Consider the following 25,286-nt stretch of genomic DNA (forward strand, 5'->3'; position numbering starts at 1 on the left):
TTTGGGGGGGGGGGATCAGATCAGCAACCTTGCACTGGGTGCTGTGGGAGGGAAGGGAGGCATTTATAATGCACTGGCAGTGCCGTGTGGGTCAGAAAGCTCGATTAGGAGCTTTATGGTTGTGTGCAGACTGATGTAAATAATGTGAGTTACGAGTGGTGTGTTAATGAGGTTATCGATTCTCCAGGTGAGTTATTGGTGTGATTAATCTGTAGTGGTCGGTCTCTTCTGTCAGGTGTCCTCAGGCTGCAATCTGGAGTACAGAGAGGGGCTCATCCAGGGTCTCCCAGCTTGGAAGCCTGAGCAGCTGATAGTGAGATCCCCTGTTTGAAGAAGAGGGGTGTGTGGATGGAGGAGGTGGATATCAGATGAACTTTTGGGGGTGGATGGGGTGCAGGCTGTGCTGGAACACAGAGGGGATCCTTGGGCCTGTGAGTGTTATGGCGTGCCAAGAAAAATGTGCCCTGGGGGAAGGAGAAAAGTGGGGTGTTTATTTGTGGCAGTGCAGCTGTCCTGGCCCTGCTGTGTTATCCAGCAGCAGGAGGAGGGGCTGTCTGCTCCAAGCCCCTGAGCAGAGCTATGAGCTTGACTGCTCTTTGGGGAAATCATTAGGTTTTCATTCCGAGTACCCGTGTGTCTCTGGAAAGCCCTTTCATTCCTGGCGGGCTGCTCTCGGTACCAACCCTTTTCCTTTTCATGTCCCTGCCAGACGCTGCACGGGAGCGGGTCAGACAGCCTCACCCCTCCTCTGAGGAGTGCAGGCTGGGTTCTCCTGCCTCGCCGGGCTTTCTGTCCAGAAATATCAAACGACAATCAGCATCGGGAGGCGCTGGCGTGTACTGGCTGCCTGCAGGAAGCTGATCGCTGCCTCATGCACCGTGGCTTTGTAGGAAACTGATTGCATGCAGAAAAGAGCGCTGGCAGGATGAGGCAAGTGTGGGAATTCGTGCCCCTGGATAAAAATGAAGATCTGGAAGAGCCCAGCTTGCGGCTGTGTGGGGAGCTGCTGTGCTTTCCTCACATCCCTGCCATGCTGCCAGGCACCTCTGGCCGAGCGACAGCATCCCCTCCAGGCAGGCAGCCAGGAGCCAGTGCCTGAAGTCAGTCCTAGTGGCGGGGGAGCAGAGCCTGGTGCTGTGCTGGGTGCTTTCTGTGCCCCTTCCCCTCCTCTCCCCCTGCTCCTTCCCAAAAGAAGCCCTTGGGAGGCCTCTCCTGGGTGAGGGTTTATTTTTTTCTTTTCTAGAGACCTTGACCAGAGCAAGATCTGATGTTGGCAGTAGGGGGGGAAGGAAACGACAAAGTTTTTGCTGCAATCCTCTCCCACGCACCATTTCCAGCTATGGGGTTGCTGGATAAGCTTGTGGGACTGGCTGTGGAGGGCAGACCTTAGCCCGATGTGCTGGCACTGTGACGTGAAAGAGTAGCTTTGGTCATAACGTCTCCCTTCCAGAGAAACCCTTGAAGCTTTTCTCGCTCTGTGCTGTTTCCCAAGGGAGGCCTTTGCCAAAGCTTTGCCAGATGGCAGCGGTTCTGCAGAGTCTGCTCAAAAATGTGGGGATTAACTGGAAATAGCCCATGACTTCATCCCTCCTGGTTCAAGGAAAACGCTGCTTGCGCCGTACTCATCCCTGTACCCTTGGGGATTGCTACGGAGAAGTCGCAACAGATCTGTGGGTTTGGGTTTTTTTTTTTTTTTTTTTTTTTTTTTTTTTTTTGGTGGGGTGGGGAGAACAAGGCATGAAGAAGGCCAGGTAGGAGTCTGCAATAACCTGCTTGATGTGCCAGCCGGGCCCAAGAACTTGGCTAATTTTGCTGTGTGGGGTGGACAAAAGACTTGGTGCCCACACAGGTTTTTTGGCACACTAGCTCAGCCCTGTGCCATCTAGCAGGGCTCTGCTCCAGCTGCGGTCTCCCAAAACCAGCCTCTGGAGATGGGAGCAGGGGTCCAGGAACCATGGACACCATCCCAGGGATGGATCACTCGCCCTGAAACACAGAGGATCCATGGAAATGAGGGATCCTGGTGGTTTTGCTGAACTGGAGCAAAAGATGCACTGAAACTCCTTAAGGAAGGACAGTTTATTCTGTTTATCTGCCTTGTGCTGCCACCAATGCACGATACCCTCTGGGTTTTGCAGTGCTGAGTAAGGCAGACAGCATGCTTGGAGGCAGCTGGCAGCCTGCTGAAGGGTGCCTGGCGTTGTGCAGGGCTGTTACAAGGATATTGGGGCCGTCTCTCCTGCCCGCTGTGGGTTTTATGCCAGCTCCTTCCCACCCGTGTGCCTTCCTTCGGGACCTGGCTGGGTTAGGTGATGGCTGGTGCTGAGTTTGCTTACAGCACTAGGTTATCCAGGCTTATTCAGCCTGCTTCTGGAGCATGTAATGGTGTGAATAATTTCTCTTCCTCCTGTCCTCACAGCTATTGACACTCAGCAGCTGCTCCAGACGGATGTCCCCGCTGTGAGGCCCAGCTCCTGCACCATGTACCAGTCTCCTTTCGTGCCACGGGAGCTCTGCCCTCCTGTCATCCCACCGCCCCCCTACACCTACCTGCCCCTACGGATGGGGAGAGAAGAGGCTGCGAGCTCCGTAATGATCCCTGCCATCCACATGCACAACTTCTACAGCCGCCCCATCACCTTCGTGGTGGATAGGAGCGGATACCCTGACTATGCAGGAGGCCAGGTGGAGTTTCATCACCTCTACGGTGCCTCCCAGCCCTATTTCCCCCCCTACTACACCTGGCAGTTCCCTGCTGTGCTCCCCGTCCCTCTGTACAGCCCCTACCCTGGCTACAATCCCTACCAGAGGGGGGATCCGTATCAAGAGATGTGGCCGGAGGGCTTCACCATGAGAGGGGAGCTCCAGTGGGGGAAGCTGGCGAAGGTGTTTGGGCCGAGGAAAGAGCTGCCAGACTTTGTGAAGGATGATCTCCGGAGGGTTTACGGCACCTACCCGCGGACCAGCATCTCCATAACCTACCGCAAAGGGGAGTTCCTGGTCAAGGGAGACCCTAAGGTAGGAGAGCAGGAATATACGGTGGAAAAAAGGGTCGTCCAGAGGGCTGTGACCACCAGCGAGGCAGATGACAGCGGCGAGGACCGGGGTCGGAAGAAGAAAAAGAAACTGAGACGCTGATGTGACCTCTCAGCACAGGGACAGATGCTCCGGAGCCCCCAGGAGCCAGCTGGCAACAGCTGGGAAGCATCACGAGCAATGGGTGTCCCCACTGGCTTCCGACTTCTCCTCCTCCACGAGCTTGTGGCAGCTTCACCCTGTCTGGCACACGATGCCTGTCCTGTGAAAAAACCACCCAGCACTTGACTCCCTGTCGGGCCGGCTCTTCGGTCCCATTTTTGATATGAATTTGCTTCCCACTGGTTTGGCTGAGTGGTCACAGTCTGCTGAGGGGATTCCCAGGCAGCAGCCCTCGCCTAGAAGCTGGGCCTCTTCCCACCCTGTCCCGGGGAGGTTCCTGGAAGCTGGGTCCCTTCCTGGCACTCATCTGAGGAGATGGAGTCTGGATTTCCTCCCAGATGGAGGCAGCATGGGTTTGGAGGGGAGAGAGCAGCTCTTAGGCGCTGTGAAGAGCAATCATCTGCACATCTCATCACTGGTTTATGGCCACACCACTGTGCCTACGGTGTGACACCTCCCTGCAGCACTTCCCTACACGCTGGCAGATCTGGGTGTCCCCATCCCCTGACACTTGGTGACCTGCTGCTTGTGTCTCCTGGCCCTGTGTCCTTGCTGAAATAGCTGATGAGGCTCCCGGAGCTGCAGCGCCTCCACGGATGGGTCCCCTGGGAGGGGGCCTGAGCTGTGCTGGAAACCCCGAGGGGTGTGAGGGGCTGGGGCTGAGTCTGACTTCCTTGTGAACTTCTGTACCTTTTAGATGATTATAAATAAACAATAAAAAAAAAAATGCAAATAGTTAAATTTCTGCTTTTTAGCTACCTGACAGCGGTCAGCTGCAAACAACCTCCAGCCTGTCCTGGCACCTTTTGAGCTCCTGACTTCACAGACCCCTGCAGCTCATCCCTTCAGCTGGCTCGTAACTGAGCCCCCATCCCTAGTGGGGTGCCACAGAAATGTAGCCCCCAGCTCTTACATCCTCACAACTTAATTTCTGTGTTTGATGTGCTGTCCAGGCTGCTTTCAGATTCAGCTTTTGCTCACCATCAGCATGGCAAAGGAGGGAGCCTGGGGGACCCTCGGTGGCTCTGAGCTGCTGCAAGGGAAAAGCGAGTGGGTGCCTTTGTGTAATGCACCAGCTCTGCTTGCTGAAGCAACTGCCAGACCAGCTCAGCAGCTATCTGAATTTCCCCTTCCCCAATCGGTTTCTTCGTCTTCGAAACGGGTGAGCTCTGCTGTTAGATAAAGCAGTGAGAGGCCTGAACCAGAAAAAAAAGTGCTGCAGAAACCTCAGACCGAGCTGCTGCTGCCTGGCTGGGCTCTGCTCAGTGACTGGCAGCCCGTCGGGCCTGCCCTGATTACCAGAGTAAGAAAAGAGCAATTCTTAGCTCTTTGCTCTCCCTTGAGCATCCTTTACATGCAGATGGAGAGACGGTGGTGGGATGTCTGCTGTCCCTCCACCAGCAGCTCCTAGGGGCAAAGTTTGTGTTAGATCCTTGTGGGTGATGCAGCACTCGGGTGGATTTTCTCCCATATGTGGATTTTTTTCACATCCCCGTAGCTGGTGCAGGTAGGGCTGATAAAGGGGAATGTGAGGTTTGCTTTCTGGTGGTGATCGGATGCTGCATAAATTGCCAGAACTTGTGTAATTCATCCTAAACGTCACTATTCCAGGCATGCCTGGTACCAGTTTTGCACCTTTTGCACCCTGTTGTAATGGAAAGCATCTCTGAAACCTCATGTGGGCAGCCAAAATCTCTCAGAGGCGTATGAAGGATGGGTGGGAAGAGCCAATTGTCTGCACAAAGCTTTCCCTGAAATAACTCTGCCGGGTTCCCCAGGTGCCTGCCAGCAGCCCTGCCTGCCCCAGCTCCCCCAGCCTGTCCTGTCCTGCTGGGGACACCTCTGGGGCTGGCCGGGAGGGAGCAGGCACAGCCCGAGGCTTTACCCAGCCCCTTCTGTTTATCTTCTCCCGAGTCCTGTTTGGTTTTGCTGCCCGGACTCTGTACAGGAGATTGCCAGGCACACCCAGGCCCTTGTTCTGACAACCAACGGGTATTTTTAGCATGGGTTTACAATCATCAGGAGGCAGCGATGTATTTTCCAAAGGGCCATTCTGCTCTCAGATGGAAGAAATGCTTTGCAGTTGGGCTCTTTTTGCCTTCGGGGGAAGCACCCACCGTGTAAATCACGCCCAGGTGGCCGTAACTCACCTCCACCCCTACTCGGATCCCCACGTAGGAGCAAAGACTCGCACGATCCCTGCAGGCACAGCCCTGGGCTGCTCTCTTCTTGGAGGTTCGAGGCTTATGTGCTGCCCAGCTGCAGAACTGAATCCATAGGGCATTTGGGGGTGCTCTAACGCCTATGGAATTCAGTTCTCAGAGCCAAGCAGCCAGCGCGCGCTGCCTTCCCGTCGGCCCGCCCGGCTGCGTCTCCATCTGCGGGGAGGAAAAAATAGAAAAGAGCTCACAGCGGCGGCGGTGGTGGTGATGATGACACAGAGCAGGCAGCGAGCTGACACACATTTTGCAGCTGGGAGAGCGAGGAGAGGGCTCTGGCACCTCCTGCTCTGCCCCAGATGCAGCGCACGCAGCTGTGGCTTTATTTGGAAGCGCTGCTCAAGCTGCCTGCTGGATTATTTATTTATTTTTTTTCCCAACGCTTCCACGTGTCACCCTGTCACTTGGAGCTGCTGCGGAGTTTCGTGCCGGCCCTGAGCTCTGTAACCTGCTGGAGCTGGGAGAGAAATGCTGCTCCTTCCAGATACAGTGGTTATATGCAGGTGCCTGAGGAGTCCCGCCTGCATTTTTGCCTTGTGTGCGGGTGGTAATGCAGCGCATCCTCGGTGTAAGCTGCTCTTCCTCTGCTTGCCCCTCTCTCAAAAGGCACAGCAGGGCAGGGGCAGCACTGGGGGGACTGCTCGGTGCTCTCGTCCCCAAACCAGTGCTTGCTGAACCCCCTTGAGCTGGGATGCACGGGCTGCTGGATGGAGACGTGTTGTGCCCGCCTGGGGCTGCGAGAGCCCCCAGGGCAACTCCGCAGCTGGAAATGAAGCAGTGAAAGGCATTTTCCAGGCAGCCAGGTGCCTTCCAGCCAGCTCAGATGCAGCAGATGGGAAGGGTTGGGGCTGGGCTGGGACATCCTGGTGCACCCAACGTGCGCCCTTTGCTCCCTGCCAGCCCCACGCCTGCTTTGGGAGCAAAGGGGAAAAGCGTGGGGCAGGTGGGGACCCCCGTGAGCTGCTCATTTTCAACCAAACCAGGAGGTTGGGCTGGCAGCTGACATGCACAGGGAGGCGTTTTTTGGCTCAGCAGTGCTTTGCCAGGGCTGTGACGGCAGCAGCAGCGTGGGGTGGCCGGGGAGGGAGCGCAGCTGGCAGGGGGCTGCGCGCCGGAGACGAGCCCCCGGCTCTGGAGGATCAGCAGAGAGCCGGGAAATGACAGGCGCGCTTTGGAGCCCCGACAAAGATTTTGGTGGGGGAAATACCCAGCAAATGTCTGCGCCGGGAGCCAGCTCCACGGTTGCTCAACAGCCAGCCTGGGGCTCTATTTTTGTCTGTCCACGGGGAGCCGGGTTCAGCCGGGGCAGCGCGACCCCGCTGTGCCTCCCCTGCTCCCACTGAGCTCACCACGCTGCGGAGGGAGAGGTGGGCTCAGGGACCCTGCTGTGCTATTTTTCAGGCTGCTGCGGCTTGGTGGAGAGGTTTTGATAGCCCTGAGCCCCCCCCAAGCTGAGAAAAGTGGGGTGATTTCCCCCTCCTCTCCCCCAGGGATGCTACAGCTGCAGCAGGCTGTTGGGGTCCGGATGGGGGGTGCTGGTATTCAGCCCCAGGTAGAGACTGGGGGTTTTGGGGTGTGTCCAGGGGCTCCTCGGCCACCTTCTGGCTGTTTAAATGTGTTGAAACCCTTTCTGCTTTCATTCCCATGCTGTAAAACTCCTCTCCGATGTGTTTCCCCCAAAGGGCTGCAGGATGCTGCTACCCCAAGTGCCGGCCACCCTCCCTCAGCCCTTGGCCACCCCAAGCAGCTCAGCTTCCAGGAACCAAAAGGAAAAGCCTTCCCCAGCCTTCCTCCACATCCTGCTCTTCTCAGAAAGGGGAAGAGCCTCAAGCAGAGGGGTTAACCCCAATGCCCCCGTGGTGCCCGGAGCGGTGTCCCCTTCCCTTGCTGCGTGGCCCCGGGGAGGTGACGGGTGCAGGGGCAGCCTGGCACGTGCCCTGCTGTGCCCTGTCCCCCTGCACGCCCGGATGGAGCAGGGCCAGCTCCAGGAAAGCTCTTTTTGGGGTCCTGCCCCTGGGTGCCCATCTCCTGAAGGTCCTGGGTCAGTCTGACCTGGGCGAAATGGGAAGCCTGCAGGGGCTGAGATGCAAACTCCAGGCTCCGGCTGTTTCCCCTGGCTTGCAAGGTTTATTGCTCTGCGGGGCTGAGGAAGAAGCAACGCCCCGGTTTTGGCACCGCCAGCTAATTAGCACGGGAGCTACTGATTAGCCCAGGGCCGGGCAGCGGTGTCGCGTGGGCGTTCATCCAGCCTGCCTGGCTTTGTCTTCCCAGGAAGCCTGCAGAAATAGTTACAGGCAGCCCCCATCCCGAGTGAACATATCAGCGGGACGGGTCCGCTTTCGCAGCTTACCCAAAAAAATACCGATAAAACCGAGGCTGGGCTGGAGATGCTCGCACCCGTGGGGCTGTGCCCGGCGGTGAAACCTCAGCATATCCATGCTTTGGCTCCCTGGGGACAGCAGCAGCAGGGGAACCCCCCCTCACCCGGCCACACCGACACCCCCCGGCCCCGGCAGGGACCCTGCACTCACCCTCAGCTCCTGCCCCGGCTCCGTCTGTGCCGACTGCGAGCGGAGGCACTCTAAATATCGCCGCCGACTTACTCACTTCTCTTCCTGGACGGCGGCGTGCAGGGTTTCCACCCACTTCTTTCACCTTTGGTTTCCAGGCTTTCTGAGAAAAGGGGAAGCCGTGGGAGGGAGCGACCGGCATCCCCGTGCCAGGGACGCAGCCTCCGGGAGCTCGCGGCCCCCCCCGGGAAGGGGGGTCCCGTGGATGGGGGCCCCCAGGAGCCTCCAGGAGCTCGCTGTGTGGTGCTGAGTTTTGGGGGGCTTCTCCTGCCCAGCATGGCTCGGGGGAGGCTCAGACTGCCTTTGGGGATGAGAAATCCCCCTGGGACTCGGGTGCCTCCTGGCATTGCCCAGCCACCTCCTGCTCCTGCTAACACAGCTCCTCTGCGAGCAGTGGCGGTGCTGGGGCTGATATCCACGTCACCCACACCTGTGATGAGCGGTGTCCGTCCTCAGCCTGCAGATCCCTGCGCTTTTAACCCCGCAGCATCCCCTCAGCACCTCTCCGGGACGTGTAAAGCACCACAGCCGGGCAGGTGCCCAGGCGGGGAGAGCGCACGGGCCTGGCGGGGTGGCTTTTCCACCCGGTCACGTTGCCCGGCGTCCTGTTCCTGTCCTGTCCCCCTCTGGCCGCCCCGTGCCCGAGCATTGTTCTGCTCAGAACTGACGTCAGGTCCCCCGGGGCTCCCCTCCGCCCGCGGGTTGGAAAGGAGAGGCTGGGGGCATGAGGGGCATGCCCTGCTGCTGCCCGCAGAGCCACACGGGTGTTTAGCTAATATCTGCCTGGTGTTTTCATCTTCTGGGGGCTGTCGGGTGTTTTTGGGGGTAGGAAGTGCCCGGAAGGCTGTGGGGCTGAGATTACCGAGCTGGCTTATCTGCGCCCCGAGCGCGTGATGAGCACTCGCGCTGCAGCCCACGGGTTTATCATGCGGTGCCCAAAGCGGCCAGCAGCAATGATTTGGGGACCCGATGTGGTCTCAGAGCCCCGGCTCTGCGTGGTCTCAGCCCCACGCCTCCTTCACAGCGGGGATAAGGCTGGATGGGAACTTTGTGAACCTCAATTCCTCCCATTTCCCGAGCGAAGGCAGCCTGCAGCAGGTCGAGGCGGGCGTTGTGCAGGGGGACAAGACCCAAGACCTGCTCCCTCCTCCTGAGGCCAGCCAAAACCCCTGGTGGGATGGCAGCTCAGCCCCAAAGCAGACACCAGAGAATCCCCCGGAGGGGAAAATGCATTTTTCATCCTGCCCTTTGGGGTGAGGGATGCAGTTTGGACTCAGCAGGTGCCTGATTTGCAGCCCGCTGCTCACAGCCCGCTGCCTGGCGAGCTGATTTTGCCCTGTGACAGATTTTCCCCATCCTTTGGGACCTTTTTCCCCATGGCCACATGGATAAAAGCTGAGTGATGTTTCCTGAATGCCCAGGAGTGGGGAGAAACGGAGACAAACAGGGGACACAGAGGGGACTTTGGAGCCACGGAGCCGTCCCCACATGCCTGCAGCACCGGAGGAAGCAGGGCAGGGCGGGGGGAAGGGAGTTTCTCGGGTTGTTTTTCCCCTCAAGGTTCCTGTTTCCCCTCCAGCCCCGCTCCACACATACCGGCAGCCCTCCCCGTGCCCCTTGCAGCGGGGAGGAAAAGGAAAAAAAAAGGAACAATCGGGGATGAACTGGGGGAAAACCGCAGGGCTGAGTCACTCCTCGGAGAGCTCCGTGTCCGGGCAGGGTCCCCCCGAGCCCTCCCCGGGGACAGTCACGCTCAGCATCATCTGCCAGCATCCCTGGCGGGTGTCCATCGCACGGCAGGAAGGTTTCCTGGTGGCCAAAGAAGCAGAAGCGAGAGCGAAGGCATGCGGAGAGCGGGGGGAAGGTGCTGCTCGGAGAGAAAACGGCACCGAGAGGGGACCCTGGGAACCCCTGGGGGATGCGTCCCAAAAGGAGCCTCCCGGCCCAGGGGTGGCTTTGGGTTAATGATAGGACTGGGGGTGGCAGCTTGCGAGGTGGGCTCGCCCCCAGAAATGTCTTGGGGAGCAGGGTGAGCCTGGTGAACCCCCACCTCCAGCCCCCTTGCTGTGGCCCCAAAAAGCCCGGCTGGTGCTGGGAGGGATTGCGCCATCGTGCTGCTGCTTCCCCACGCTCTGCGCCCAGGGCTGGTGTTTCCCCGAAATGTAAACCCCCCGATGGTCAAAGCCATGCTCCTCGAGTGCGTGGCCGGAGCAGGATGGGGCCTGGGACAGGTCCAGATGTGGGACTCGCCCCATGCAGCAGCTCCAAGCTCCTGCACCCCCCTCTAGCGGCAAATCCTAGAGGGTTTTGCCTCTGGGACAGGGGGCACAAGGGGATCCCTCACCCCAATCACCCCCACGTTGGGCTCCCTGCCCCCAGCTGGGTTTGGGACCACGTTACACGTGCCAGGAGGCTTCTGCCAAGTGTAGGGTGGGCAGCGGGCGTTCCTACACTGGGGAGCACAGCATCGCACCCACACCCTGCCACCCGAATCGGGGCTGGCAGGGGGCTCGTCGCCCTCTGTACCCCTGTCAGCATCGCACAGGGGTGCGGGGACTGCATCGTGCAGGTGCTGCGAGGTGCAGGGCTGCAAATCCCCAGGCCGGGAATCGGCGCGGCGTCGCTCCCGGAAATCCAGCCGGGGTCCACCCACTGTTTGGAGAGGAAAGCGAGCTGAATCACCCACGTGGGGAAGGAAAACGCTGCGAGCGTGGGCCTCCAGAGCTCCCCGGGCAGGTCTGCTGCAGGAGGGGGCACGGGGGGAGCAGCCCATGGGGTGGCAACCCTTGGGATGGGCTGTGGTCTGCTGGGGTCTTCTGATGTCCCTCAGCCCCGTGGGATGTCTCAGGTACCCCGTGGGGCAACAAACAGCGAGTGAGGAGAGATTTATGTGTTAAAGAAAGATGTGCAACCCTCCAGCCACATCAGACTCTTATTTCAGAGGTCTCCTTACAGCAGGACCTGTGTGCCATACCCCCAGCTGCAGCAGGGACGGGCTCAGACAGCATCCAAAGGGCATCAGGGATGGGGTCTGGGCTCTTTAGGATCTGGCAGTGATGGGAAGGGCACGTTGCAGGCACCCGCTGCCAGCTGATAAAGGACACTGCAGGCAGCCCCCCTGCACCACCCTGCTGCTTCCCTCCCCGTGCCGTGCCCTGGGCCCTTCAGAAACCTTCAGAAACCCTCCAGGAGCAGCAGGGTAGGACAGAAGGGAGGACACGGGGGCCGTGGAGCAGTGGTGGCTCTGTGGGGACACGAGAAGCGTGGCTGGGAGCAGGCACTAGAGGGCTGCATGCTCCTGCTGTTGCTGTCAGACTCCAGCCACGCAGCTGGGGATGCTGATGGGTCTGCCAGGGGCTGGGTTACCTGGAGAGAGCTGAGAACTTTGCAGAATTAGCATTTACCCTCTGTGTGACCAATATATATATATTTTTCTTATCACTTTAATTATGTTTTGCCCAAGCTCTGCTGCTGCCTGAGCAAATTTGCACAGCAGAAAGAGGCAAACTGGGGCTGTGCCCTGTTCCCTGAGCCCTCGGGAGCTGCAGTGGCACAGCACTTGCCCCAGGCAGGCTGCCTCCTGCTGAGAAATGGGCATCCCTTTCACTGTAGGACCAGCTGTGATTCTCCTTCCACCCCTCACGGGGCTTTTAAGCCTGAGCACGCTGAGACACATCTCCAGATCCCACATACGAGCCCCTGTTAGCAAGCTTGAGCTTGATTCATCCTGAGCGTGTTTTCGGGGCAGCCCAGTGCCCCACCAGGCGCTGTCCCAGGCCGTGGAAGTTTGGCATTTCCATTTTCCTTCCCGTACCTCGAGGTGTGTGAGGTGTTTGCTTTCAGCAGGTTCGCTCTGAGTCATCTCCCTGCCCTGCCCTGCTGACAGCAGGGGATGGAAACGCTCCCCTCGGAGCCTGCCCCTGCCCTCAGCGCTGGGACAAGCACCTGGTGTGCACTGGGTGTGGGGAAAACTGCGTGAACTCGTTAGGATAAGAGAGCCCGTGCAGATATTGCTTGGCGTGCTGATAAAGCAAAGGCAAGGGAAGGAAAAGGCAGCTTGGGAGGCTGTGCTCCCGCAGCAGGAAGGGCCCTTCAGCTTTACTGCTCCGTCAGCACCGGCTCGAGGAGGAGTTCAAAAGGAACCCGAAATCTGATTTGCTTTATATCATATCAGGCGGGATAATCATATTTATTTCCCTCGGAAAACCGAAGCTTTCAATTTCAGCCCAGATTAAGAAGTTGTCCTCTGATCTACATTGCAGGAGACTGTAATTGGGAACAGGAGGTCAGGAGCTTCCCAGGCTGCTTCTTGTACGCCGAACCCTCAGGATTAGCATCACGGCGTCTCGTTGCATGGAAATAAATCCCGAGAGCTGCTACCTTTGCAAAGACACTCTGCAGTTGAACTTCTTTCTCTTAGCAGTGTTAAACTCCCCTCCCTTTTCTGGCGAGGAAACCTGATCAATACCTGGTTGTGTTGGGTCACTGCAGGTAAATTTGGGGCAAGAAAGATGAAAACCAAGTTGTGCCTTTTGAAAGCTTCCTCTTTGGGATCCCTGCTCCTGCCTTTGAGCACATCTACAAATGGCTGTTGGCCTGCACCAGCAAGGCAAGGATCTTCCTGTGGTAAAAGGATTTTGCAGAGGCACTTTGAGAGACTGCTGTGGTCCCAAAGGGTGAACGTTGATGGCAGGGTGTCACTGAGCAGGAAAGGAGAGGCAAAGTTATTCCTTTTCTGCCCCAAATGACCTGGTATTGATGGGCGTGATGGTCTAAGTGGGACCCCCAGAAGTGGGAAGTGCTGAGGGGGCCCTCATCTGGTCCGTGGGTCGTGTCAGGCCGCAGAAAAACTGCAGAAAGCTGCTGCAGTGCAGGATAGCAGCGTGTAGGGCCGCCGTGTGGGGCTGGCAGCCAGCTGTCCGAGCTCTGTGCTGTGCAGCGTGCACGCAGATGCAAAATAAACCCCTATTTCTCGTCCTGGAGTTCACTTCCACAGGCAGAGACCCTTGGATTGCACGGGCTGACCTCCCAGCTCTCACAGGCCGTGCATTTTCTTCATGTTTCTCTTGAAATTAACCATGATTTATGCTCGAGAACGTATTTTCAACAAGACAGATCCGAAGACATCAGGAAATGAGCAACATTTTTCCAGATAGTTTGTTTTATCAGTTAACCACTGGCACTGCTTTTTTCCCCTTGGATTTTTTTTTTTTGTTTTGTTTTGTTTTTTTTTGTTTCTTATTTGTCTGGCTGAAATCCTAAACATTAGTTCCTGTTATGGATATCAGGAGGAATTAAAATGCCCTCTGGTATAGTACGAGTTTTCTTTTCAGAATGTGGGGTACGGTAATTAATTATTTCAGATTTTTTTTTTTTTTTCTCCTGAAAAAGTTGGGATTTGCTGCCTTTTGCTGCTGGGAAAAAAGCCATTCCTGCAGATTTCAGCCCTGTTCCAGCAGCATTTTTTGCCTTCCCTCTCCAGCTCATGTTCCTGCAGCCCTGTAGCGCGGCAGGTCAGGGACCTGACCCTTTGTTTTTTGCAGCCTCTGGGTTACTTCCAGCTTGCAGTCTGCTTGCTGTAGGGCTGTGTGGTTTGGTGCAGATCCTAGCACAGCTAGGGCTGGGTGGGATGTCACAGCAGTGCCACCTGTGCCATCACGCTGCCACCGAAGCCTCAGGCCAAGAGAAAAGCAAAAGGCCACTGCTTGCCCAGTGCCTAGCACAGCCAGCCTTGCTTACAGTGCTAAATGGCACAGAATGTTACTGAAACTGAAGCAATCGAGCTTTGAGTGTCTGAGAGCAAGCAGTACCTTGAGTGGCAAGAAAATGGCTTTGTTTCCTTGCCTCCAAAGGGCCACGGCTGCTCACCGAGGACAGAAGTACAGGCAGAAGTGCCAGCACGCACTGCGAGTGTGCGCCCTGTTCTGTCCTGGGGCTGGCTGCAGGGAGAGAAAGCACAGACAGATAAATATTGCTGCTGGCACCAGCCCACCTGAAGGTGAGGTGAACTTAGAGAGACTCAGCCGAATTAAAGCACGCGTGAGCCAGAGCTATTGGCAGGGAAACACAGGGAGATCTTTGGTTCTGCGCTCGCCCTCGCTTCAGTTCAAGCAACCTGGGTTAGCAAAGTGTCAGCAGGGAGCTGTGTGAGCCCACTTCGATGGAATTGGGTGAGGGTGCAGCTGGTGCTGGGCCAGGAGAGGCGAGGCAGCAGCAGAGGGCAGTGACCTGTCTGCTAGGGCTGCGCTGGAAGGGGCGCGGGTGGCACCATGGAGCTGATTGCAGCCTTATCTTTATGAGCTACTCCTCGCTGTGAGAAGGAATTAAAGGGAAGTTGTTTGGCCCAGCTGAGCCAAGTGTGAGAATAATATGAAAGAACCATTTCTTACCCTTTGTGGGCCATTTAATGGGGCTGAATGCCATGCGTTGTATGACTCAATCCCAATATTTTCTGTTTCAACACGGGAAATGCTTTCCAGGTGAGTTCACGCAGTGTCATTCCTCACATAATAAAAAAACTTATTCAAAGCTGTTATGTGAAAATAAAACTTTTGAGTAAAATCCTCTATGACTTAATTCTCTTGTTACAGAAGAGCTACGTTAATAATTAAACAAGATAATTGTAAACCGGGGCTATCACCCGATGCCTCGCTGAGTTCCAAACAGTTTCATGACCGAAGACGCTCCGATAACCAAACTCAACTAGGCTGCTGGGAATACCAACCTTGTACCTAGAGTCGGAGCTTCTAAGGATTAAAATGTCAACGCAGGGTTATAGAGGGTCACTCACACGCCCTTCCCAAGGTTTATTTTGTGTTACAGCAGCTCGCCTCAGCTCAGGGTTTGCTGTGTGGATCAGAACAGGCTGTTTGTGTAATAGCAGAGACAACAACTCGTCAAGTGGCAGATAAGCTACCAAGGAAAAGCAGCTGTGGGTGCCCCAGGATAGCTGTCTGGTGCTGCTCTGAAGCTGGAAAGAGGCAGGTTTTGCTGGAAGTAGGAGGCTGTAGTGGAGGGGGCCTTCTCAGAGACAAAAACACAAAATAGAGCATGGGGGGGACCCCAATTATCTCTCCGAATTGAGCTGGGAATACTGGAAGTGGGAATTTTTTAGTAAAAAAAACAAGTGAGAATTATCCAAGAGGTGTTTTACCTGCCTGAGGCAGTGCACCTGAAGGTCCTTGTGGAGAAGTGGCTTGAGGCATGGGCACTGACAGCTCTCCCAAGCACAGGTCGGAGGGCTGGGAGGCACACTTGCAGCCAGCTGTAGTGCTGTGCTGCATTTAGCTGCCTGATTGCCAAGAGGTCTTCATATTTACACACATTGGTCTTCATATTTACACGTAACTTCCATTGAATGAGACTCCAGCTAGCACGTGTACCTCAAACCACTTTCAAAGTTCAGAAATCAACACAATGTAACCCTACAGAAAACAACTTTGCAAGGTGTATTTGCCTTTTTGAGATGTGTCTGTGTACCTTCAGGGGCAGCCTGCAAGACTGAAACAAATTTTGAAGCAATTTTTGCCTGAACTGCACCAGTTCCTGGCCACCTGTACCCATGCTGTGCCCCCTTGTACTCAGGTAAGCTATTACAGGCTTGTTACCAGAAGGAAAAGATTTATTAGTACAAGTTTTACAGGAGCCTGTCCGATGTCCAAGGGCATTCAATGTTTTCACGATGAGCTTATATAATGAAATGAGGGGCGTGCTTACTGCATTTGCAGGGAATGTTTGTGAAATTGTTGTGAGCTTGAGAGGGACGATAAGCACTGGAGAACATACTTAGCATTACAAGTTATCTTGACAAATTGGAGAAACAGTCTTGGGAAAAACTGCAATCCTTCGTACAGCTCCTTCTGGTAAGTTAAAGCCATCAGCTGCGTGACGGTGAGAAGGAGATCGATCTCTCACCACCAGCTCTGCAAGAAATGGTCTGCAGGTTGCAGTAAACCACAGGTGTAGTGAGGGAGAAAAGTCCTAGATGTATGAGCAGGAATTTATCCTCTGGGTATGCTTCTGCTCCATGCGGTGCCAGTTGTGCCACAGGGGGAATGCTGCTTTTTTGTGCTTTTTTCTTCAGGAAAGCTGGGAACCCCTTGGAGGGAGTTCAGAGGAGTGCTTGGTAGTAATACCAGACCTTTCTTAGGTAGAAAGTGTTCCAGGCAACCCTGTGTGCTGCCCAGTTTTGTGCATTTCTGGAAGGGATTTGGCTTTAGATCCGAGGAAAGCCCGTGACTCATCACAGCTTTCTGTGATATGGGCCAGCAGAGAGGGGAAACTTGGAGTGCTGGACTGGGGGAGTGCAGGGAGACATAACACAAGGAAGGTGAGTGTGCTGCACTTGCTGCCCTGTGCCTGTAAGAAATTCGTATAACAATATAATCTTAATCTTTAGGAAGGGTATGATGGGATGTTGGCTGTCAAATCCTTGCTGCTGCTGCTTTTGGGTTCCTCTTGATCAGCCTAAGCCTGGCTTTTGATCAGATTTGAACCAGTTTTTGGACAGGTCTAATATTTCCTGCAGTGATTTTTTTTTTTTTTTTTTTTTTTTTTTTTTTAATCCTACTAAGAATCTTGCTGCTTTCTCCATCAGTCTCAGACAAGCTTGCCCATTTTTTTTTTGTCTCACTTTCAGTATCCTCGGGGCCACAGCTGTCTGTCCCCCCGGGACAGCAAGAAGAGCACAGGCACATACAGGATGACACAACCTTGTTACTGTCCTGCTGTTATCAGAGCAAAGCTCTATCGATGATTTGTTCATGCTGTGGCCTTATCAGAGCACAGGCTTCACGCTGTAAACACCTCCCCTATCGAGGTTTCACCTTGTTTCAGTTATGTTCTTGGCTGCTCTTCTAGCCCTTGCTCCATTAATGGCTTCTGCTGGTATTCCCCTGCATAACACCTCCAGCGTTTTTTGCTCTGCATTGCTATCTGAACACCAGCCTTCCTGGAACAGGCAGATGGATGAGGTGTGTCGTGATCCATAGCTTTTTCTACGTGTGAGGGGACTCAGGGCCTCTGTGGGAGGAAGCAGCCCCTTCACAGACTGTTCCACAAACCTTGTTGACACGTTGGTATCAGTGACAAAGCTGAGAGTCTCCAGATTAATACAAAAGCAAGCCGTAAGTACAAGCAGAATTTTGGCTTTGCCTGCTTACTGAATCATCCTACCAGAACAATCATGTTTGTTTTCTGAAAGCCAGCTGGTATTCCAGGTGTATTTCTGTATATCAGCCTGCCGTTTCTCAATTCAGACATGGGGAGCTCATGAAAATAGCAGTGAGGTGGGCTGAGGGGTTTTACTGCCTGGTTGCACATATTGTTTCTGAAATATACTCAAGTGTCATTCATTTTAACTGGACATCAAATGCCCTGTATCAACTTACTTCTGATGGAGGCTGTAATTCTTATTCTCCTTTCCCAGCAAGCACTTTCTAATTATTTTTTTTTTTCAGGGGATGAGCAGCATCAGCTTCTTTAGATCTCTCATGGCAAAAGACAAATAACACTAGAAGCTGATGCAGGGCTCTTCCTCAACCTTTACAAAACACTTCTAAGAGGTTAGGGGCAGCATAATGTGTGAGTCGAAGAAAGGAATGAGGCCTGGCAACTCTGATTAACAAACTGAATCATCTGACTAATTTCTGTTGCATGTTATGCTGAAAGCACTGTGGAAAAAAACCACTAAGCTGCTGAAGGAGACCCCCCTTCTCCTTGACTGCTAGCAGTGCATTGCCACTCACCACTATTTCTGGCATCATTTGAACTTTGTGTCAAGAATGATTAATTTTTTCACAGAAAACATCAGCAGCAGGTAGGATGTTTACCAAGAACATAGCACAGCTTTTCTTTGAGAGCCTCCGTGGAAAGGTGTCTGCAAGGACAGGAACTGTCTTTGGCAAATGTTAACATGATAGATGTCTGCTGAAGAAGCTGCGGGTGAAATTGCTTTCCATTTTTACTTTAATTTGCTTAAGCTGTGAACCAGGCTATTTCTAGTGCTCATGACAAGGGAATTTAGTGTAGGTAGTTATACGGCTCTGGCCTATGAAGCGCGAGTCCTGACACTGATAACTGTCCTGGCACAGGACACTGGTAATTAGAAGTTAGGGTATCTGAGAAGCAAAACAGGTGAAACTTTAACTTTTCCCTGGGTGAAATAGGCTGTAAAAGATGAGTCAATACTTAACAATGTGAGGATAGTTTAATCAGTGGGGAATTTTCCTATTATTGCAGCTGAAACTGTGGTACCATAAATGTTCTCTCCAGATGTTCGCTATAATTAAAATGCAGTCTTCTGGCCAGAGAGCTCCATGTCAGGCTAAGCATCTGTTTGGTAAAGCAGGTGTAAGCTGCTTCCTGGAATTAGATTCTGAGATTTTGTGGGAAGGGGAGAGATCCTCCAGAAAGATGGAAGAAAAGGAAACTGGGAATGCCAGTCTGAACACGAGGAGAATCTTCTAAACACTTCCTGCCTCTCTATCCATTCCTTGCCATATACACATTCAAATCTGTCACCTCTTTTTTGTTACTTCCCAGTTTTCCTCATGTGTGCCACGTGATGCAAATGGATGCTGAGATGGAGCTGAGCATTGACCCAGAAGCCACTGGTAATTCGGTATGACCCACGATATCTGAGAGAACCCCTGTGGTCAGCTTTCCTCTGGATAAAAATGAGTGACTGCATGTGTGAACCATTAAAAAAAAATATAATTTACTGTCTGAGTAGTTACCTATTATTAATTTATTACAGCAGCTTAATAAAAGGTATGCTAACAGATATTGATCGATCTGCTTCTCCATAGGCTTGATTGTAAATTGCCTTTTCCCTGATACACAGCACTTAAACTCTAAGGGGGAAGGCTTCTGAAGATGCCTGCCTTTGCCATTACCCATCACTCTGTGTAATTGCTCAGGGAAGTCTTTTGCAGCCTCACTGCTCGTGTTCTTTGCTGCTGCCTGCCTCTGTTCTGGTACGTAATGTTCTAGGAGAATTTCATGGTCCTCTGCTGCTTCAGGAAAACTTCTCACTCTGATTCCCTTGAGGTAGCACACGGTGATTATAAATGAGTTACCCTTTGCTGTGCCTTTGGTGAGGTCAGGTGTGCTAAAGCAAGGTAGGAATGAACAGACACGTTAATGGGACAGAAGGTCCCTGGAATGTCAGGCAGCGTGATCAGGATAAATGTCACCTGTTCCCGTGGAGCTTTGAAACAGTAATGTTGTAAAGGAGGTGCAGACTCAAGGCCCAAGAAGGCCATCCACGTGCAATGACACAAATCCTGACACAAGCTGCTCGAAGAGGAAGTTGGAGTTAATGGTTGAACACGTTATAGCCTCTTGTGAACCCGACACAGGCAGAACCTGCAATTGTTGGGAGGGCTGGTGGTTGTGTTGTCCAATAAAAGTTGTCCAATAAAAGGTTTGGGTTTGTTACCTGCTGTGCAATAAGCCAGCCCATGCACTACATCAAGATATTGTTTATTTCAGATCCGCTCAAGTCTGGGTACCAGGTGGTTTCCCACTAAGCTGGCACGCCTAAAGATTTTCAACACCCAACTTTATACAATCTCTTAGAAGTACATTTGCATGTTAGCACAACCTCCTAACTTCTAATTGGTTATATTTTAACATCCTGCTGACATGACAAGATTGCTTTGTGCATCCTCGGAGGGGATGGGTCTCTTGTTGGGCTCAGGTCTCTCAACCTAGGGGCATGATTTTTAATATTATAATGAGGATAGTTTGTGGATAGTTCATATTATAACACTCATCATTGGTTTTCAGCCAATTTTTTGGAACAATTTAATTATTAACAAACTCAAGGGCATGTGTGTTGCATTTTCCTTACAAAATGGTCCTCTTGATGAAATAGTTTCTTAGTTATTCATCCTTCAAGGCCTGGGTCATCTGTGCCCTTGCCTTGAAGTACATATTTTACATCTTTTCACATGAAGCCAAGTTAACAAAACAAAATTAACCAGCTACTGGCATCCGCTGGAGTGCACATCTGAAGGAGGTCTCTCCTGCCCCTCCAGCAGGTGTTTCATCACAGAAAGCCACAGTGGATCTGCAAGGAGAAAGGAAAAATGTTCTTTTTCTACAAAATAACTATGAGGCATAAACTATCTCTGTGGCTTCTGAAATCAAAACGCAGGCTGAAACTCTTCAGGAAATGAAGAATTTTTACAGGATGGTTTCAGCTACTTCAGAAAGTAGCTGAACTTCAGAAATATTTGGTGTTCCTTGTGTTAAAGTGCTATAAGTTTGCAGTGATTGATGACTTTCTAGAAGGTTTGACACAGAAGAAATATACTGATATATTTAAATGAACATTAAACAATTATTAAGTTCAGCTATGCTTTCTGGAGTCTAAATGTAATTATTGTTCACGGACTAGAAATGCTGCTTTGATTATTTCCTCTTTTTTATCTCTTAGACAAAAGCAGATGTGCCCTTTTGGGTTCAGGGCTTTTAACTCTATTTAGAGAGTCTGCATCAAAATATTATAATAAAGATCACATGGGTGAGTGATACGTTTCAGATGTTGGTGGCCCGGGGCCAGCTCACAGATGATCGTGGTTGTGTAGCCACTCCATGGGCAACCCATTTCCCTGCTGGGGACGCAGCGTTCTGCGATACTTCCTGGTTTTGCTTAAGAAAAGGCATGAGTCATGCTGGAAGGCAATTAAAAAATAGATGAAACGAAACTGATAGCAAAGGCTGACTTACGCAATGCTCTGGTTCCAAATCTGCTTGTAAAAGTTGGCCAACTTTTTCACATTTGTCGCTTTTCAAAGTTTCTGCTGATCTATGTTTGTGGGTATTCAAACTGCGTTATGGGAAGAACTAATAGAAATGAGCATCAGTAGAAGGAATGGACAGGAGGCAAATGAATTTCCAACTTATTTGGAGCAAGGCTATGAGGTAAGTTTCTAACTTTTGCTTAGTTTGGCAAAGGGAACTGGAAGTGGTGAGGTGCTCACAAGCTGTCAGGGAAGGTAAATTTAAAAAGTAGTTTATTATGATTACTTTCTTGTACCTATACTTCTGTGCATAAGAAGTGCTGTTGCCTATTTATTTGAAGTTAAAGCCTGCTGAAGGGCATGTATTATCTTAAACAGTGTGTATGTGTGTGCAAGTTTCCCACTGGGGGGATGTCGAACTGAAACCACTTCAGCTGTTGCACCTTTATTCTTATTTCCCCTACTGTCCTCAGTGCCATCATATCCTGCCTTCCGCAGTTACTGCATTTCAGGTAGTTGCCCTAAACAAGTTAATATAAGAGATGTTATTATTTAATGCTGTTCCTTGTGTCTTTGTTTTGGGTGGCTGATGAGAAACAGCTTCACCTTGACATCACTAGTGCTGGAAGCGGTCTTTCTGTAGAAGCTGTTGAAACAGTGTCTCTGTTTCTTGTAAACTCATAAATACATTCCACGTCTGACTTTTTGGTTGTCTTTTGTGACTGTCTCCAGGTCAGTAACAATTTGCAGGGTTAAAGTATTAAACTGAAAGCTAAAGAAAACGTTTAATTTGTGCTTCCTCATTGTGACATGAAAAAATATTTCTGGAATTCTTTGTCGGTAGCACTGGGCATGAAATTTTGCTTTGGTACTTCATTAGACAGTAATTCAAATATGTACAGTAGTATTTTCAAGAAACTATGTGACTGCAAACCCAATTGTTCTCCATTTGTTGTTAGAGCGTGTGCAGGGCAGGCAAAGCAAGGAGACAGCAGCGTTCATTATGCAATGGCAGGAAGCTTTTGTTTTACTCTTCTGAGGTTAGGTTGAAGACGTGATGGATGAGATGACTGAAAGCTCTTGGAAAACGGAGGGGCAATGAGTGATGGGGTGGGATGAAAGGAGCTGGAGCACTCAGCGCGCAGCAGACACTCAGGCACTTGAGATGCTCCCGCAGCTGTTTCCTATTTCCACTTGTTTTGACTTGGGCACCCCGTTTTGCTGCTGTGCCTTGTGTTTTTCAGACCTTCCTGAAGGGTGCAGAGACATTTCCCTTCAAATGGAGCTAGCCAGAGGCTGTGGTCACCTCCACTGTGGGACAAAGCACTACAAATCCCGACCACTTTCACCTAAAACTACCCCAAACCAGCCTTCAGGGCACCGGGACAGGCACACCCCTGCTTATTACCCGTTATTTCTGCAGAGCAAGGGCGGGAGCTAGGGGGTATCTGTGTGGTGCTTGCTTTAACCGTTACAGCTACTGCTGTGGGCACGTTTTGGAACTACAGCTAATTTTCACGGACTAATTACAAGGCTCATTTAACGGCTGCGTGCGGAGCTGAGCGTGGGCGGCCCCTCACAGCCGCCCCCCCCTCCTCCCCTCCTGGCCCTGAGGCGGGAACGCCTCGCGCCGGGTGCTGCGCGCCCTCCAATGAGCGAGCGTGGAGCCGCACATAGTCCCGCCCCGGAGGCGGAGAACCAATGAGAGCCGCGATCCCTTCACACACTCAGCCAATCAGCGACCGAGTTTACACCCTCTCCGTGAGGGCCGCCTGAGGCGCGGGGCCTGTGAGGGCGGCGGCGGCGGCGGCCCCGGGGCTGCGCTGGGCCGGGCCGGGCCGGGCCCCCCCCGCCATGACCCGGCCGCTGGGCCTGGCGCCGCCATCACCGAGCCCGCCCGCCGCCAACAGGGCCCGGCGCCATTTTAGGCTGGCGGCGGCGGGCAGGGAGGCGGCCCGGGACTGCAGGTAGGGCTGGGGGTGAGGGGGGGCAGCAGCGAGGCCTGGTGGGGCCGCAGGGGGAGGGGGGGCTGGGGGGGGGCTGCTGAGGGGCTGAGGCAGGGGGTGTTGGGGGCAGGCTGTGGGTGTCAGGGCGCTGGGGCAGCCCCCCAGGGCAGTGGGTGTGGTGTTGTGCTCAGGGAGTGTTTGGGTGATGCTCAAGGTATGGGTTTTGGATGGGTTTGTGTGCAGGAATTGGGCTGGGTGGGTCTTGTGGGCTCCTTCCAAATTTTGGGGTGTTGTGTGAGGCGGTTTTGCTGTGAGGGGGAGCGAGCGCTTGAGCAGGTTGCTCCCTGGGGTCTCCCTCCTTTGGGAGCGTCAGGCGTGGGTGGGGTGTTGGGCTTGGTGACCTCCTTTGCTCCCTCCCAGCCTCAGCCATGCTGCAGGCAGGTGGCCTGACACTGTGAGCAAAGACACTGAAGGCTTCTTGTTGTGTTCTCACTGGCATCTTCAGCTCATTGTTCAAAATCCACGCGTGCTCCCACACGTACCTGTTTCAGTACCCATCCTACTTCTCACTGTGCGTTGGCAAGCCTGGCTATAGGCTATAGCGGTTTGGCTGTAAAGAAAGAACTTCAGTTGTCACTGGTACAATTCCCCTGCCCATTCTGCTTGTGAAATGTCCCTTTGGAGAGGTACCGTTGATGGCAATGGAGCTTGAGAATGCTACAGAATTCCAGAGAACGCGGTGGTGAGCAGGGAGAGTTCTGAGACATGATGAACCTGCCCATCTACTAGAAATCCTCATTCTGTCATAGACCTGGTAAGGTTTTTCCACAGGCTGCTGAATTAAATACATTTTGCTCCTTTCCTATAAGGCAAGTCATAATTTTCTTATGCCATTAGCAGCACTTTATTGTGTTTCTGCTGAGCCTCTTTTTTTGGTAGCCGTGACCTCTGGAGGAAGTAAAAGTTCTGTTGTCTGTGCTGGTATTTGCCTGTGAAAGTGAAATTACTGCATGAGTTGTGGTTTTGCTGCTCATGAATATTTCAAAATGGTTTTGCTCTGAGGAAAAAAAAAAATTGCAGTCTGTTATATTTCAGTTGTCCTAACAAAGAAAGTAACTGAAAGAAAAATTGGGAGGTTTTGTGTGTAACTCTCCTGTTCGTTTTTTTTCATTCTGTCACCTCTAGTACTTCTCAAGATGCTTCATTAAAAAAAATTACTAGACCTCCTATTAAAACGATAGCGGAAATCCTCCCGTTATGGTCCTGCTCGTGTAGGAAGTCACGTGCTCTTTTCATGTTTTATAGTATGAAAAGCAGGTTGGAAGGCCCGATGCTTTCTCATGATCCTCCCTGTGCAGCAGCACGTGCTCGCTTGCCCTCCCAGCCCTGTGGTGTTCAAGTTCCCAGTGCGCTTCCTTGTCTGCGGTGCCGCAGAGGGGCACTTGAGGAAATTATTGTTCTGGTTTAGCTGGGCAGTTCCCATCCCTTGTGCTTTGAAAATGCCGAATGACAAATGCAAAGTAGAAAATGTTGAGAGCTGAACGCTTAAAAAAGGGTGGTCTAAGACAAATCACTCTACTCCAGTCAAACTTTTGATGCCTCCCTCCTTTCATCTATTCAACCTTGCCTCTGTTTTCAGCGATGTTATACAAAGCTCAGTGTAACTGGTATAAATACGGTCATTGTTACGAAGTTCCTTTGTTTTCAGTGAGGGACAGCTGAAAGGACGCAGCTGAGATAGGGACTGCGGCAGGGTAAAGGAGGGAGAGGATACAGGAGGGCTTGGGCTTGGTTTTGGGTTGTTTTCTGACGCGGGAAAGGAATCTGGGCTGTATCTGAAGGTTTCCTTTGAACAAGTGAGCAGCAGGTTCTTCTGGCTCCAACTTCAGAAACCGTTACCGAGTCTGTGGAAGCACAGAAGTATAGTGATACCTGGAAACGTGAGTCTGGAATAAATGTTTTCATCCTCTGTAGTCAATGTTACACGGGCAGCAGGATGGCTTTGAGTGTTTTGGAAGGCACAGCAAGCTTATAAAACATAGAATACCTGTCCTAAACAGACAGGTATTTTTCATGTTTTCTTGTACCAGTGCCTCTTGTTTGGAATTCAGAGAAACTTCCAAAGCAGACATACATGTGTAGCCTTAAATCGTAAGTTTCCATGCTATGTGGAAGAAGGAAGAGATAGCAAGTTTGTAGTTTTTGCGTGCAGGCCAGTATTCTAATACTCAAACTGCACGTTACTCAGATAAGCTGGTCACATTTAGAAGTGAACATTCTCTCATGGGAAATGCCTGCTTGCTTTCAAGTCCCACATATTTTTGCAAGGAAAAAATACCTCTGATACAAAGCTGTTGCTTACCTTGTTGTGCATATGTGAAAATAAGACGGCTGTAGGTGGCTGTTTCTGTTGGAAGCCAGAGGATGCCCTTAATGCGTGCTGGATGCGAGGAATTTGCAGCCCAGCCTGGCACCAGATGGGTGACAAAAGCACCAAGCATGGTGCCTTTTGGACAAGAAAGAAAGTTACGGAGCTCGTTGAATTTAACAACTTGCAGATAGGACTGTGCAGTTCTTGATTGCAATTAATAATGCATTGACGGG

The 25,286-nt window shown here is 52.4% G+C and overlaps 1 protein-coding gene across 2 annotated transcripts in view; it reads left to right on the plus strand.

Annotated features, from left to right (window-relative positions):
• The first annotated feature begins 20,743 nt into the window (after positions 1 to 20,743).
• SLF2 (SMC5-SMC6 complex localization factor 2) overlaps positions 20,744 to 25,286 on the plus strand; it is a 30,957-nt gene continuing 26,414 nt past the window's right edge. The window contains exon 1 of one of the 2 annotated variants that reach the window (XM_082764491.1): positions 20,744 to 20,917. In XM_082764491.1, coding sequence (XP_082620617.1) covers positions 20,868 to 20,917 — 50 coding nt within the window. In that variant the 5' untranslated portion in view covers positions 20,744 to 20,867. Of the gene's footprint in view, positions 20,918 to 22,523; positions 22,704 to 25,286 lie in introns of those variants that run through there. The other variant, XM_082764490.1, reaches the window with a different exon arrangement.

The sequence above is a fragment of the Aythya marila genome (genome assembly GCF_965140915.1).
Source record: "Aythya marila genome assembly, chromosome: 7".
Taxonomy (NCBI): domain Eukaryota; kingdom Metazoa; phylum Chordata; class Aves; order Anseriformes; family Anatidae; genus Aythya; species Aythya marila.